At 44.9% G+C, this 13,983-nt stretch overlaps 1 protein-coding gene across 1 annotated transcript in view; it reads right to left on the bottom strand.

Moving 5' to 3' along the window:
- Window positions 1-702: 702 nt before the first annotated feature.
- LOC137533581 (voltage-dependent calcium channel subunit alpha-2/delta-3-like) overlaps window positions 703-13,983 on the bottom strand; it is a 1,358,331-nt gene continuing 1,345,050 nt past the window's right edge. Inside the window, exons 16-17 of the mRNA XM_068254939.1 lie at window positions 6,165-6,245; window positions 703-870 (exon numbers count right to left, since the gene is read on the bottom strand). Coding sequence (XP_068111040.1) covers window positions 703-870; window positions 6,165-6,245 — 249 coding nt within the window. The remainder of the gene's footprint in view (window positions 871-6,164; window positions 6,246-13,983) is intronic.

Here is a 13,983-nt window from a genome sequence, read left to right as displayed (position 1 = left end):
AATGTAGAACTGCAGCACCACCTACTGGTGCAATGTGAGAATTACTTGTCTCCGTTTAAACAATGTATGTTTCGTCTATGGTTTATTTTAATATGTTAACTATAGATCCTAAATAGTTTTATATGCTCATAGTTTCATGTGATAAAATGCAAACTACAGTTTCCCTAAGGTGTGGAATATAATATATATATATATATATATATATATATATATATATATATATATATATATATATATAGATCTGCAGTTTTTTAATGTATAAAACTCCCAACATTTTATTTCAGTTGTTCCACACACGGGGCAGGCGTGCTTACAATGTCATGAAATCGTTAAGAGACTGTGGTTATCAAGTTCCCTGCACAGTGTGCATACACATATACTTATAAAATGGACAGGGCAGATACCTATCAGTAACAGTCATGTCTTCGCTCTGTTGGTAGTCAAGAAAATACCTGTAGGTAAGTATGTCTGTTAACTGTGGGCTCTATGGGGACTTGGGACAGGTACCATGAAAAAAAAAAATACCCAGAAGCGGCCTTATATAAAACATTCTCTGAGGATACCTGCAGAGATCACTAAAGCTCTCTGTTTTATTATAATGGGTCTAACCAATCAACCGTGGGTTCATGTACAGAGGCTCTGAACATTCTAATTTCCATGACAGGGCTGTCTGTTACTTCCAGATGTCACAAATATTACACCTCACATCTTGCTGGAATTTCTCTGGATCATTTGTATGGCCCACAAAAGTTTCTTATAAAAAAAATCTGCTTTTAGTTTACAGCACTTACTTACCAGAGGCCTCAGCTCAGGGTGAGTCAGGATATATCCATTGTTGGTAATAGCAAATGCATAACCATGAATTCCCAGCTGTAACAAGAATTAAACAAACACATGAAGATATGACTTTCACGATGGTTTAATGCAGTGCACCTCAAAGTTTTGTGAAAAAAGGACATTGTTACACACAATTTCATATGTTGTAGACCACTTTTAACCATTTGTTAAAGGATACCAGAGCTGCCAAAAATAAAAAAAAATGGGGGGGGGGGGGCAGGCATGTAAAGGGAGCTAAATGATAAATGATTGCACAGTTGTTTGTAGCAGTTACTGGTGCTGTATCCCTAAGCAGTGATACACCATACAATCAAAGGAGAGATCCGCACAGGGCCGGCGCTACCATAGAGGCAAAGGGGGCAATTGCCCTAGGGCCCTAGAGCCTGTAGGGGCCCCCCAAAGTGTCTCCCCCATCCTCTGCAGCTCTGGTGAACAGCTGCAGGGAACGGGGTAGAGAGGCAACGGTAGGGAAAAGAAGTCCAAAGCTGCCTCCTGTGTCATGCAATATGTTAGACTCCGCTGTGTGTACACTCCACATCTGTAAGGTAAAGGAGGAAGGGAATAATGAGAACCCTCAACAATGCAATGGGGACATATGATGGACACCAATAATATTGTGACTGTGATGGGGGGGGGGGCAGCTAAATAGGGCCTAGCAGCCAGTTCGTGGGCCCCGGATAGTAAATTTTCTCCTGGGTGGTGCTGGGGAGGAGGGGGAACAAGTTACTTTTGCCCCAGGGCCCCATTGTAGCTAGAACCGGCCCTGGATCCGCACACAGACTTCAGTCAGGAAAGGTTCAAGTTTATTGTTCTATCAAACAAGTAAAGACTCTTTTGGGTCAGGCAGTAGTGTGTAGGTGCCGACCTCGTGGTGTGCATCCTTGATTGCCCACCAGGGGCCGGGAATGCTCTGCACATAACGTCAGGACTGATGTCCTGCACATGTGCAAAGTGCTCCCAGTTGTGGGTGCCCAATCAAGGATGCGTGCCGCCGGGTCAGTGCCTGGGCACTACTGCCCGACCTGGAAGAGGCTGAGGAAGGCATTCAGATAAGAGTGGAGGCAGTGGAGGAGAATGGGGAGAGCAGTGGGCATGAGGACAGCTTCCCATATATTTCTGCTCCACCGCTTTTAACTTTTATCTTAGTTTTGGTATCCTTTAACCAGTAAAAGGTATATCCCATTCCTGTTTAACCAATAAAGAACTATACTTTTGGAAAGTGCTAATATTTTTCATTAGACAATTACATATGTCTATTCTCTCTCAGGTCCATACTTTTATTCTCTCTCAGGCCCATATGCAGTTCACCATTTTCCCCAAGTTTTCTCCTAGGTGATATTTATAAACTTGTCAATACAATGCCTTTTAAGCCACCAGAAAGCAAGAAGATACTCCCCAAAAAATATTGATAGTACTTTTTCACCTACTTTTCAGTACGTTTTCAGTTCAAAAGTGCTGAAAAGTTATTTTAAAGAGAAGATGAAAAGTATCTCCTAGCAGAAAACTAAGGAGAAAAAGGGAATTGCATATAGGCCCCAGGCCCATACTTTTTCTCCAAGTTGATATTTTCACACCTTATAAAATGCCTTTTAAACCAATAGCAAGCAAGAAAATACTTAATAATTTTGATACTTCTTTTTCACCTACTTTCGGTACTTTTTCAATTGCAGAGTGCTGAAAAGTTATTTTAAATAGAAGATGAAAAGTTATCCTCTAGGAGAAAACTCAGGAGAAAAACATAATTGCATATGGATTTTACTCTCAAAAATAAAATGTCAGTAACTACTGTTAGTTACATAAAAGAACATTTGAAAGCATTTCCTGTATGTAAAAAGTTTATTTTTACTGCAGAGAGCAGTAGAAATGGGCTTATCTCTTGTAATGTAGTAAGATTGTGCTATTAACATTGTATCTTTGATGGGTACCTTTAGGTCAGATTACTGATCCAAGATGGCAGCTTCTATATCAGACTATCAACACTTTGCGGATGCTTTTGTAAAAGTTGTTCTACTTGTTCATAGAACCCAATAGGTAAAAATTTATTAAACATATGCAATTCATGTAAGTAGTTTAAAACTGTGAATAAACAGCAATAAAATGGCTTGAAAATATGCATGCTAACAGGCTTGCACACGGTCTATGATAGTATAATGCAAGTTCACTATGCAGTTCATAGTCATTACTGCACAATGGCAATACTGCAGTGGCCTTTTATAAATATTTCCTTTTATCAATCCCTTCTAACCGCAACAAATTCTATTGCAGGAGCTGCAACAAGTGTAGACAAGCAGAAAAGGCCACAAAGGCCCGGACCTTAGCTGTCTGTAGCCCAAGGGGGCACCTAAAAATGAAAGAGGGGTTTCGACATAAGAAAGAGAAGGCTGAAAATGGGGAGCAACACATGTTAAAAGGAAATCTGATGCCCAAGGGAGCTGTTAATGGAAGACAGGAGCTACAGTACATGGATGAAAACCATAGAAGAGGGAGCTGCACATGGAATGGGAGGGGCACTGCTGCACATGAAAGTGAAGACACAACATACTTTATCTAGGGACACAAAAAAAGTATAAATCCGGCCTTGTACACAAGTGAAGGATGGAGGATGGGGGAATCCTCTTTAGGATCCAGAGACTTCCCCCTTCCCGAGGTAAGTACCACCTAGGGGCACTTTTTTCCCTTGAGGTCCACTTTAAAGGGGCACTGTGGTGAAAAATTGTAAAATATGTGCAAACATAGATAAATAAGAAGTACGTTTTTTTTAGTAGAAATCTGACAGAAGAGACAGGTTTTGGACTAGTCCATCTCTTCATAGGGGGTTCTCAGCAAGTGCTTTTATTCTTTCTTTATAAAGATATTCCCTGAAAAGGATTTAAACAATGATGCTAGCCAGCTTCCCTGCTCGCTACACATTTTTTTGGGCAGTTGGACAGAGCAACTGCCATTCACTAAGTGCTTTTGAAAATAAATAATTCCCTGAGAATCCCCCATAAAGAGATGTACTATTCCAAAACCTGTCACTTCTGTCAGATTTCTACTACTACCTACTGTGACAGCAACATAGAAGAAAAGTAATGTATGACTCATTTTACTCTGGAAAAAAAATTACTTCTTATTTCTATATGTTTGCACATATTTTAAATTTTACCATAGTGCCCCTTTTAAGGCATTAAGAATTAGTCCTCTATATTACACTCTATATTTGCTGTACAGCAGTAGTCAGAATTTTCAAGCTCTATAGCCAAAAACTGGATGCATCTATTCCAGATGGTTTATATGCCATTGCCAAACAACGAGTATATGGAGAAAATATTAATGGCATGTACAATATTAAGTTTACTTTCACTTTTCTGTAAAGCACTATTCTATAGTTTTATTGTATCTGCTGATCTAAATCCCTCTTGAAGATCACAATCGCATCCACTATGGACTTTCCAGAGTTTAAAAAGTGTTTCTCTAAGTTTGTTTATGGAAGGTAGTAAGTAAGACATATGAGGAAAAAAGCACATGTAGTTTACAACAGTTGGGAAAAGCCAGTCTCTGCAGAACACCTGTGATCTGTTCATACCATTCTGCGTCCATCTGGTTTTCCTGTGCGCTGAAATGGAATGCTTTATTGAAAGCTCAGCAGTGAACAGGCCTTGGAAGGAGTTGCTTTCACACAAATAGTAAGGACACATAGGCATTATATTCCAAGTAACACCTCCAAAGCATTTTACCCGTCAATATGGTACATGTTAGAAGGCAAAATATACTATGAATATAGTGGTATATTGTTTCCTTGCCTTGATTTTATTTTAGTACTAAAATGAAGTCTCTGTATTGACTCTGTAAAATTCTGTGGAAAATGTCAGTGCAATATATAAATACTAATTATTATTATTATTCATAATAAAACGTTTAATTGTTTAAGATTTGTCTATATGGGAGCTGAATGATATTGAAAAGCTTCCCTCATACCTGAGGCACTAAAAACTTTAACAGTAAGATTTTAACCTTTAAATCAAAATATGACTATGGGATTCCAGAGAAGCCCTTCTAACGATTAGGACTATAAATACAATTGTTTATTTGCATTTCAGGTAAGTAACGGTTTGATAGAAAAAAAACACAAAATGTAATTATTAATAGAGAATAATGGTGTAACAGTGCACCATACATTTCAGTGCTGCTTTACACAACAGAACACATACAGTAGCAACAAAACTTCTGATCATTCTATAGTCCTCCAACCTAGGCCAGAACCATGTAACAACCACATAAATGCCAATAATTTAAGAAGAATATCTCTGTTACTTTATTAATCAGATAATAAATTAGCTACCGTACTTTAATTTACACAAAACAATTGTAAGAATCTTCAGGACAGGGCAGGAAAGTGCAGTTTTATCCTAGAGTGTGTACAACAGTTATCTTCTGCAGAGAAACTGGCACAAAGCTATACAACTATTTATGGGTAAGCACTATCCGTGACAAGGTTGATCCTCTGCCTTTTGCTCAAAAGGGGATAATGTTTACACCGAGTATTGATCTATTTGACTGAAGTGTTATGAGGAGGAGTCTCTGTTCACTTTTAGTTGAGCAGGAGGGCAAGTGTAAAAGTAGAAAAACCCTGTGAAAAAAAAGGTTTATAGTCACTTAATCCATTGCAGTTTTTCTTCTTCTGAGAACCAAAGCTGCTGCTCTGCTGATAAGCACTTGAAACCAGGGAATTCATTTTTCCCCATATGGCCAAGCGCTCCTTCCAATAACAACAGCTTTGGAAAGGCAATGTTAGCAAGTTTGCTTAAAAATTCTGCTACCCACTAGTCTTTCTCAGAGCTGCTGCAAGTGAGGGAAGATGTGGCCATAATCGAAAAGAGTCTACCACGGTGTCCAGCTGCAAAACTGTTTCAGGTTTCAAATCTGTGAATTAGTGAGCAACGGGACTAAGGTGAATACTGGATAAGTGATTATGAAGTTTTTGATCTTTATTTTTACATAATTTCATTTTAAGGCTCCCCAGAGGCAGAAGAGGATTTCCCAGTCTTGACAAACTGTTGCGCATTCCTGGAGCAATTCCAGCTGCTACGGACACTCCTAGTTTGTCTGTCTTCTGAGCTGAGGAAGGAAAGATAAGGATGGACCTGGAAAATGGATATTCACTATTGTACTGTGTAAATGATGAATGTGCTTACCTCCTTATACTATAAATATGTTTACACAGCAGGTAGATGCAAAGATGTTTACACCATGATCGTTATCCAGATGATCACAAGAGTAGCATTTAATGTGTGTGGGTGGCCTGATACTTTCACAGTTAATAGGTGAACAAAATTCTGAGGCATTACCTTGTACTTCGGAATGGCCTTTAAAAGTTCTTTCACAGGAACATCTGTGCCAACCACACCTAGGAGAACCCCCTTTGATCTCTGCAGAAAACAAGAAGTGAAGGAAAACAGGCATCTAACTAAGGTAAACATCCATTGGTAAAGCATTACAGACACACACTAATTATTTTCACGTTGTCATAAATCTTTTACAGTACACAGATGACTCTGAGCTTTGTTGTGCCGACGTTTCGGAGACACTGATGGATATGAATGCAAATACGATGAGAAAAAACAGCTGTCGCTTTTTTCTGTTTTTTTCATTTGGATGAAAAATGACTCAACATGAGAAATTTATCAACTGCAATCAACAAATATGTGTTCCTACAACACATCAGCAAAAACTTGACACATTTAAGATTCCAATTATTATGTGGATTTCCACTGCTTTTATCACTGCCAAATGTTTGTAAGTGGGAAAGTTGCACATGGCATTGTTACATAGTTCAGTCATGACTGAGGCCTCACTGAGTCAACCACTATGTGCCTAGATCCATATGCAGTAAAAAAGGAGAAACCTATTCAACAGGAAGACTAACTTGCAGAGCCTTTACTGGGAGACTTTGGGCAGATTTGTTTATTGCTTTCTGAGATTAGGTTAGCTAGAATTTCACTTACATCCCGATTTTCTCATTGGCGTCTCAAAGGACAGGTAGTGGGAGAATATAAGAAAATGGGCAGTGGTCCTGACAGTTATCTACCCTATCCAAAATAAAAAAAATAAATACACAATGGCTGGATATGAACTTCAATATCACTTAACCCAACAAATCGTTTTGCGTTGATAGAAATTTAATGTGAATTTGCACATTATTGGCCATAAGAAAATAAAGAGTATATCCCTCAATGTTACCAAATGATTTTAGAATAGTTTGGAAACTGGCCAAACAACTCCTGTATGTGGAAAAAAATTAGCAAATTTGAAAATAAAAGTCAAAAATACTGCTTGTGGTCTTTTCCTGACTGCAGAACTTTTACTATACTGGCCTTTGTGAATTGGGCACCTAAGTTTTGAAATCTACAAATCTACTTTTGTTTTTGGACTGAGGTATTGACTTCTGAAAGCTAATCCTATAAAACTTTATGATAGCGCAAATAACATAGGCATTCATAACATAGAGCTACAAATAATTTAGGGGCCAATTCAGAAAGAATAATGTTAAATAGAGATGGCTTGAACCTCCGATTTTCGGTTGGCTAACCTCAAACGCAAACTTCCGCAAAAGTTCGGTTTGCGCGAACTTTCGCAAACTGCAATAGACTTCAATGGGGAGGCGAACTTTGAAAACTAGAAACATTTATGCTGTCCAGAAAAGTGATGGAAAATATGTTTCAAGGGGTCTAACACCTGGCCCCTGCATGGATGAGTGGGATAGATGCCAAAATCCTGGGGAAAAATCTGGATTTGACGCAAAGCAGCGTTTTAAGGGCAGAAATCAGATTGCATGCTAAATTGGAGGCCTAAAGTGCTTTAACCACTTCTATACCATGCTATTTTGTGCTGATCTGTGCTGCGTGGGCTCTCCAGCCCACAGCACAGATCAGGTTGCAGCCAGGCCGATCAGACTTCCACCCTTTTTTCCCCACTAGGGGGATGTCCTGCTGGGGGGGTCTGATTGCTGCCAGCTGCTTGCGCTGGCGGGGGGGGCTCTTCAAAGCCCCCCTTCGCAGCGCTTCCTGGCCTCCTACCCCTTCCCTCCCTCTCCCTCCCCCTGTGAGCGGCGCAGGACGGATTTCCGTCCTGCACCTGATGGGATAGGCTTTAGCCTATCAGATGCCGGCGATCCCCGCCCAATCAGAGGTCGGGGATCACCGATCTCCTCTACGGCGCTGCTGCGCAGCAGCGCCGTATATATGTAAACACTGGGGAAGATCTTCCCCGTGTGTTTACATTTACCCTGCGAGCCGCCGATCGGCTCGCAGGGTGTTCACGGAGACACCCTCCGTGAACTGACATGGAACGGCCGCTCCATGGAATACACTTCAGGATTCAGGGGCGTACATATACGCACCGAGAATCCTGAAGTGGTTAAAACATTTTGCATGTGTATTCATCAATCAGGGAGTGTAATTAGAGTACTGCTTCACACTGACACACCAAACTCACTGTGTAACGCACCGCAAACAGCTGTTTGTGTAGTGATGGCTGTGCTGGACTGGTGCGCACCATGGCGAAAGTGCAGGCCGTGGCGGTTTTCAAGCCCATATGGTCACCGGGCTGTGGTAGCTCAATGACAGAACAACAGTGACTGTCAAGCTGATCGAATTTGGTCTGTCCACAATGAAGCAATGACCTTATTATCTTGGGTGTGCCCCTCCCACCCCCCCCCCCACACACACACACACACTCACACACACTCATATAGCCGTCGGTCATTGCTTCACTGTGATATGCAAGCCCCTTCACCGCGGCAAGGTAGCAATCACGAATTGACACATGTACATGCCTTTTGTTTTGTTGTTGCAGCTGCAGTGCAGCCAGAAAAATTAGGCAGGCATGTACACGCTTCAGAAAAATTATTATAGCGGCCGCTAAATTCAGGAATCCGCGACCCGGTTGGTGGTGGAGGAGAAGGCAGTCAAGCGGCCTGCAGGCAGAGATGCTGTGTGGGGAGCGGCTTAGTCATGGGGCAGGCACAGGGCCGGATTTAGGCCAAGGCCACCTAGGCCATGGCCTAGGGCACCACAGGAGCTAGGGCACCAATGCAGCAGGGTAAAACTGTTGCAGAATTTGCAAGCTTGCAAATGCTGCAATGCAGGCAGATCAGGCTAGCACTGCTAGCCGACTGTGCAGCGGCCACCTTGCTCTCTGTGCATGTTTGCATTGTGGCCAGCTGCTATGGACTTGGGCAGCATTGGAGAAAGGAAGAGGAAGCTTCTGCACTGGAGACGAGTGGAGAAATTAGGTCAAGCTGCGCATCCAGTAGTCCAAGGGTTCATCGCTGCTCACACTGTCTACATCCACACTCAAGCCCAGGTAGTCAGCTACCTGCCGATCCAGGCGTTGGTGGAGGGTTGATCCGGAAGGGCTAAGGCGAGGCGTTGGACTAAAGAATGTCTGCATGTCCGATATCACCATGAGATCGCTGGAGCGTCCTGTCCTTGCCTGCGTGGACATGGGAGAAAGATTACTGGCATTGGTATCTTTATTGCGTTGTGCTGTGACATCACCCTTAAACGCATTGTAAAGCATAGTTGCCAGCGTGTTCTGCAAGTGCTGCATCGTTTCTGCCTCCATGTGATTTGGAAACATCTCCGCCACTTTGTGCCTATACCGAGAATCTATTAGCATGGCCACCCAGTGCAGCTCATTCTCCTTGAGTTTTTTTATACGGGGGTCCCTCAATAGGCTGGACGGCATGAAAGATGCCATACATTTGGATGCAGACGTACTATCCATCTCCTCTTGCTCTTCCTCAGTGACGGTAAGTTATCCTCCTCCCCCCAGCCATGAACAATACCACGGGAACATTGAGCAGCGCAAGCCCCCTGCGACGCCTGCTGCGGTTGTTCTTCTGCCACCGCCTCCTCCCAAAAAAAACCACCTTCCTCATCATCCGAATCTGACTTCTCTTCCCCACACGACTCTTCCTCCTCCTCCCCCCTCTGTGCTGCCGCAGGTGTTGAGGAAACATCTTGTTCTGAAGAGAATTGATCCCACAACTCTTTCCCCTGTTCCTGTTCATGCTCCTACACAGCTTGATCCACCACTCTACGCATGGCACGCTCCAGGGAAAAAATAAATAAATAAATAAATAAAATAAAATTTATATCGTGCTTTTCTCCTGGTGGACTCAAAGCGCCAGAGCAGCAGCCACTAGGGCGCGCTCTATAGGCAGTAGCAATGTTAGGGAGACTTGCCAAAGGTCTCCTACTGAATAGGTGCTGGCTTACTGAACAGGCATAGCCGAGATTCGAACCCTGGTCTCCTGTGTCAGAGGCAGAGCCCTTAACCAACACACCATCCAGCCACCACCAAAAAAGCGTACGGGATCAACTCACTGATGGCGCCTTCACTGCGACTCACCAGGTTGGTCACCTTCTCAAACGGCCGCATGAGCCTGAAGGCATTTTGCATTAGTGTCCAGTTCTTGGGCCAGAACATCCCCATCTCCCCAGAGTGTGTCCTTCTACTGTAGTTGTAGAGATACTGGGTGACAGCTTTCTCCTGTTGTAGAAACATCAGGAGGGTCGAATTCCAGTGAGTCGGGCTATCACAAATCAGGCATGTCACCAGCAAGTTGTTTCTCTGCTGAATATCGGCAAAGCATGCCATGGCTGTGTAAGACCGCCTGAAATGCCCATACAACTTCCTGGCCTGCTTCAGGTCGCCCTACAAGCCTGGGTACTTCGACACAAATCTCTGAATTAAGAGATTCAACACATGTGCCCTGCAGGGTACGTGTCAGCTTTCCCAAATTCAAAGCGGAAATGAGATTGCTGCCGTTGTCACACACCACGTTGCCGATCTCCAGTTGGTGCGGGGTCAGCCACTGATCCACCTGTTTGTTAAGAGCAGCCAGGAGAGCTGCTTCAGTGTGACTCTCCGTTTTGAGGCAAGACATGTCTAATATGGCGTGACACCGTCGTACCTGGCATGCAGCATAGGCTCTGGGGAGCTGAGGCTATGTAGCTGGAGAGGAGATCGCAGCACCAGTAGAGAAGCACTGCCACTCAGCCAAGGAGAAGGAGGAGGATGACAGCGAAGAGGATGTAGCAAGAGGAGAGGAGGTGGCAGGAGGCCTGCCTGCAAGCCGTGGAGGTGTCACAAGTTGGTCCGCTGCACAGCCACGTACTCCCTGCTTGTCATCAGTCACCAGGTTGACCCAATGGGCTGTGTAAGTAATGTACCTGCCCTGACCGTGCTTGGCAGACCAGGCATCCGTGGTCAGATGGACCCTTGACCCAACACTGTGTGCCAGAGATGACACCACTTGCCTCTCAACCTCATGGTAAAGTTTGGGTATCGCCTTTTTAGAGAAATAATTGCGGCCTGGCATCTTCCACTGCGGTGTCCCAATGGCCACAAATTTACGGAAGGCATCAGAGTCCACCAGCTGGTATGGTAACAGCTGGCGAGATAACAGTTCCGCCAAGCCAGCTGTCAGATATCGGGCAAGGTGGTGACTGGCAGAAATTGGCTTCTTCCACTCAAAGATTTCCATCTGCTGTAGGCAGAGGAGCAGGAACCGCTCAAGGTGAGAGGTAGAGTGGAGGGTGGCTGTGATTGTGAAGGGAGAAAGAGGCTGAAGATGATGCACCTGAAGGAGGAAGAGGAGAAGGAGGGTGGCTTTTCGTTTGTGTGCTGCTTTTCCTCTGGTGCTCTTCCCATTGCAGTTTGTGCCTTTTCTCCATGTGCCGTCGTAAGGCAGTTGTCCCTATGCGTCTGTTGGCCATTCCACGGCTCAATTTTTTGCAAGCAGAGAGAACAGATGGCATTGCTCTGATTTAAGGCAGACACACAAAAAAATGTCCAAACCGCTGAGCCCCCCTGGAGTGATGGCACTATGGTGGCATCAGCAGCTGACGTTGAAGGGCATGTTGGCTGGCTGTACATAGGTGGCGATGCATGGCGCATGGATGTAGACCTGGGTGTCATCTGCATACAGATGATAGTTAAAACTAGAGATGGGACGACGAATCCGGCGAATCCACGAATCCCTCGAATATTGGGAAATATTCGAGATTCGTGGATTCGAATCCCGACGCCATTTTCCACTTCTACTACGAATCCGCCGAATCCTGACGCTGCATCGGCGCACTTGCCGCTCGCACTCGTCCTCCTCCGACCCGCTCCTCCTCCGCCTGCCCCGCGCCTCCTCCGCCCGCCCGCATACTTTGTATCAACTCACCTGTCCAGTGGAGCGCAGAGCGGCAGACCTCTCGCTGACTTCCTGGTTCCCTCTAGTGACAGCTTTTACAATGACGTCATCAGTAAAAGCCGGTCCGGCCACTAGAGGGAACCGAGAAGTAACGACGAGGTCTGCCGCTCTGCGCTCCACTGGACATGTGAGTTGATACTTATGCAGGGGTGAGCGAGGAGGCACGGGGGACGGAGGAGGCCATGGGGGTGAGCGGAGGAGGCACGGGGGGGGGGGGGAGCGACACCTACCTACCTTCCCACCTACCACTTTACCTACCTACCGGGCACTATACCTACCTACCTATAGGCCCCTATACCTACCTAAAGGCCCCCTATATGTACCTACCTACCTACCGGGCACTATACCTACCTACCTACAGGCCCCTATACCTACCTAAAGGCCCCCTATTCTACCTACCTACCAGCCACTATACCTACCTACCCACAGGCCCCTATACCTACCTAAAGGCCCCCTATATGTACCTACCTACCTACCTAAAGGCCCCTATACCTACCTACAGGCCTCTATACCTACCTACCTACCTACCTAAAGGCCCCCTATACGTGCCCACCTACCTAAAGGCCCCTATACCTACCTACCTAAAGGCCCCTATACCTACCTACATACCTACCTATACTTAAGGCCCTATACCCTGCTACCTATACTGAAGGTCCCTTTAACTACCTACCTACCTACAGGACACTATACCTACCTACCTACCGGCCACTATACCTACCTACCTTCCTACCGGCCACTATACCTACCTAAAGGCCCCCTATACGTACCTACCTACCTACCTACCTAAAGGCCCCTATACCTACCTACCTAAAGGCCCCTATACCTACCTACATACTTACCTATACTTAAGGCCCTATACCCTGCTACCTATACTGAAGGTCCCTTTAACTACCTACCTACCTACAGGACACTATACCTACCTACCTACCGGCCACTATACCTACCTACCTACCTACCGGCCACTATACCTACCTAAAGGCCCCCTATACGTACCTACCTACCTACCTACCTAAAGGCCCTTATACCTACCTACCTACCTAAAGGCCCCTATACGTACCTACCTACCTACCTAAAGGCCCCTATACCTACCTACAGGCCTCTATACCTACCTACCTACTTAAAGGCCCCTATACGTGCCTACCTACCTAAAGGCCCCTATACCTACCTACCTAAAGGCCCCTATACCTACCTACATACCTACCTATACTTAAGGCCCTATACCCTGCTACATATACTGAAGGTCCCTTTAACTACCTACCTACCTACAGGACACTATACCTACCTACCTACCGGCCACTATACCTACCTACCTACCTACAGGCCACTATACCTACCTAAAGGCCCCCTATATGTACCTACCTACCTAAAGGCCCCTATACCTACCTACATACCTAAAGGCCCCTATATGTACCTACCTACCTACCTAAAGGCCCCTATACCTACCTACAGGCCTCTATACCTACCTACTTAAAGGCCCCCTATACGTGCCTACCTACCTAAAGGCCCCTATACCTACCTACCTAAAGGCCCCTATACCTACCTACCTACATACCTACCTATACTTAAGGCCCTATACCCTGCTACATATACTGAAGGTCCCTTTAACTACCTACCTACCTACAGGACACTATACCTACCTACCTACCGGCCACTATACCTACCTACCTACCTACAGGCCACTATACCTACCTAAAGGCCCCCTATATGTACCTACCTACCTAAAGGCCCCTATACCTACCTACATACCTAAAGGCCCCTATATGTACCTACCTACCTACCTAAAGGCCCCTATACCTACCTACAGGCCTCTATACCTACCTACCTACTTAAAGGCCCCCTATACGTGCCTACCTACCTAAAGGCCCCTATACCTACCTACCTAAAGGCCCCTATACCTA

The sequence above is a fragment of the Hyperolius riggenbachi genome, chromosome 9 (assembly GCF_040937935.1).
Source record: "Hyperolius riggenbachi isolate aHypRig1 chromosome 9, aHypRig1.pri, whole genome shotgun sequence".
NCBI lineage: Eukaryota > Metazoa > Chordata > Amphibia > Anura > Hyperoliidae > Hyperolius > Hyperolius riggenbachi.
This window is presented reverse-complemented; position numbering and strand designations above follow the sequence as displayed.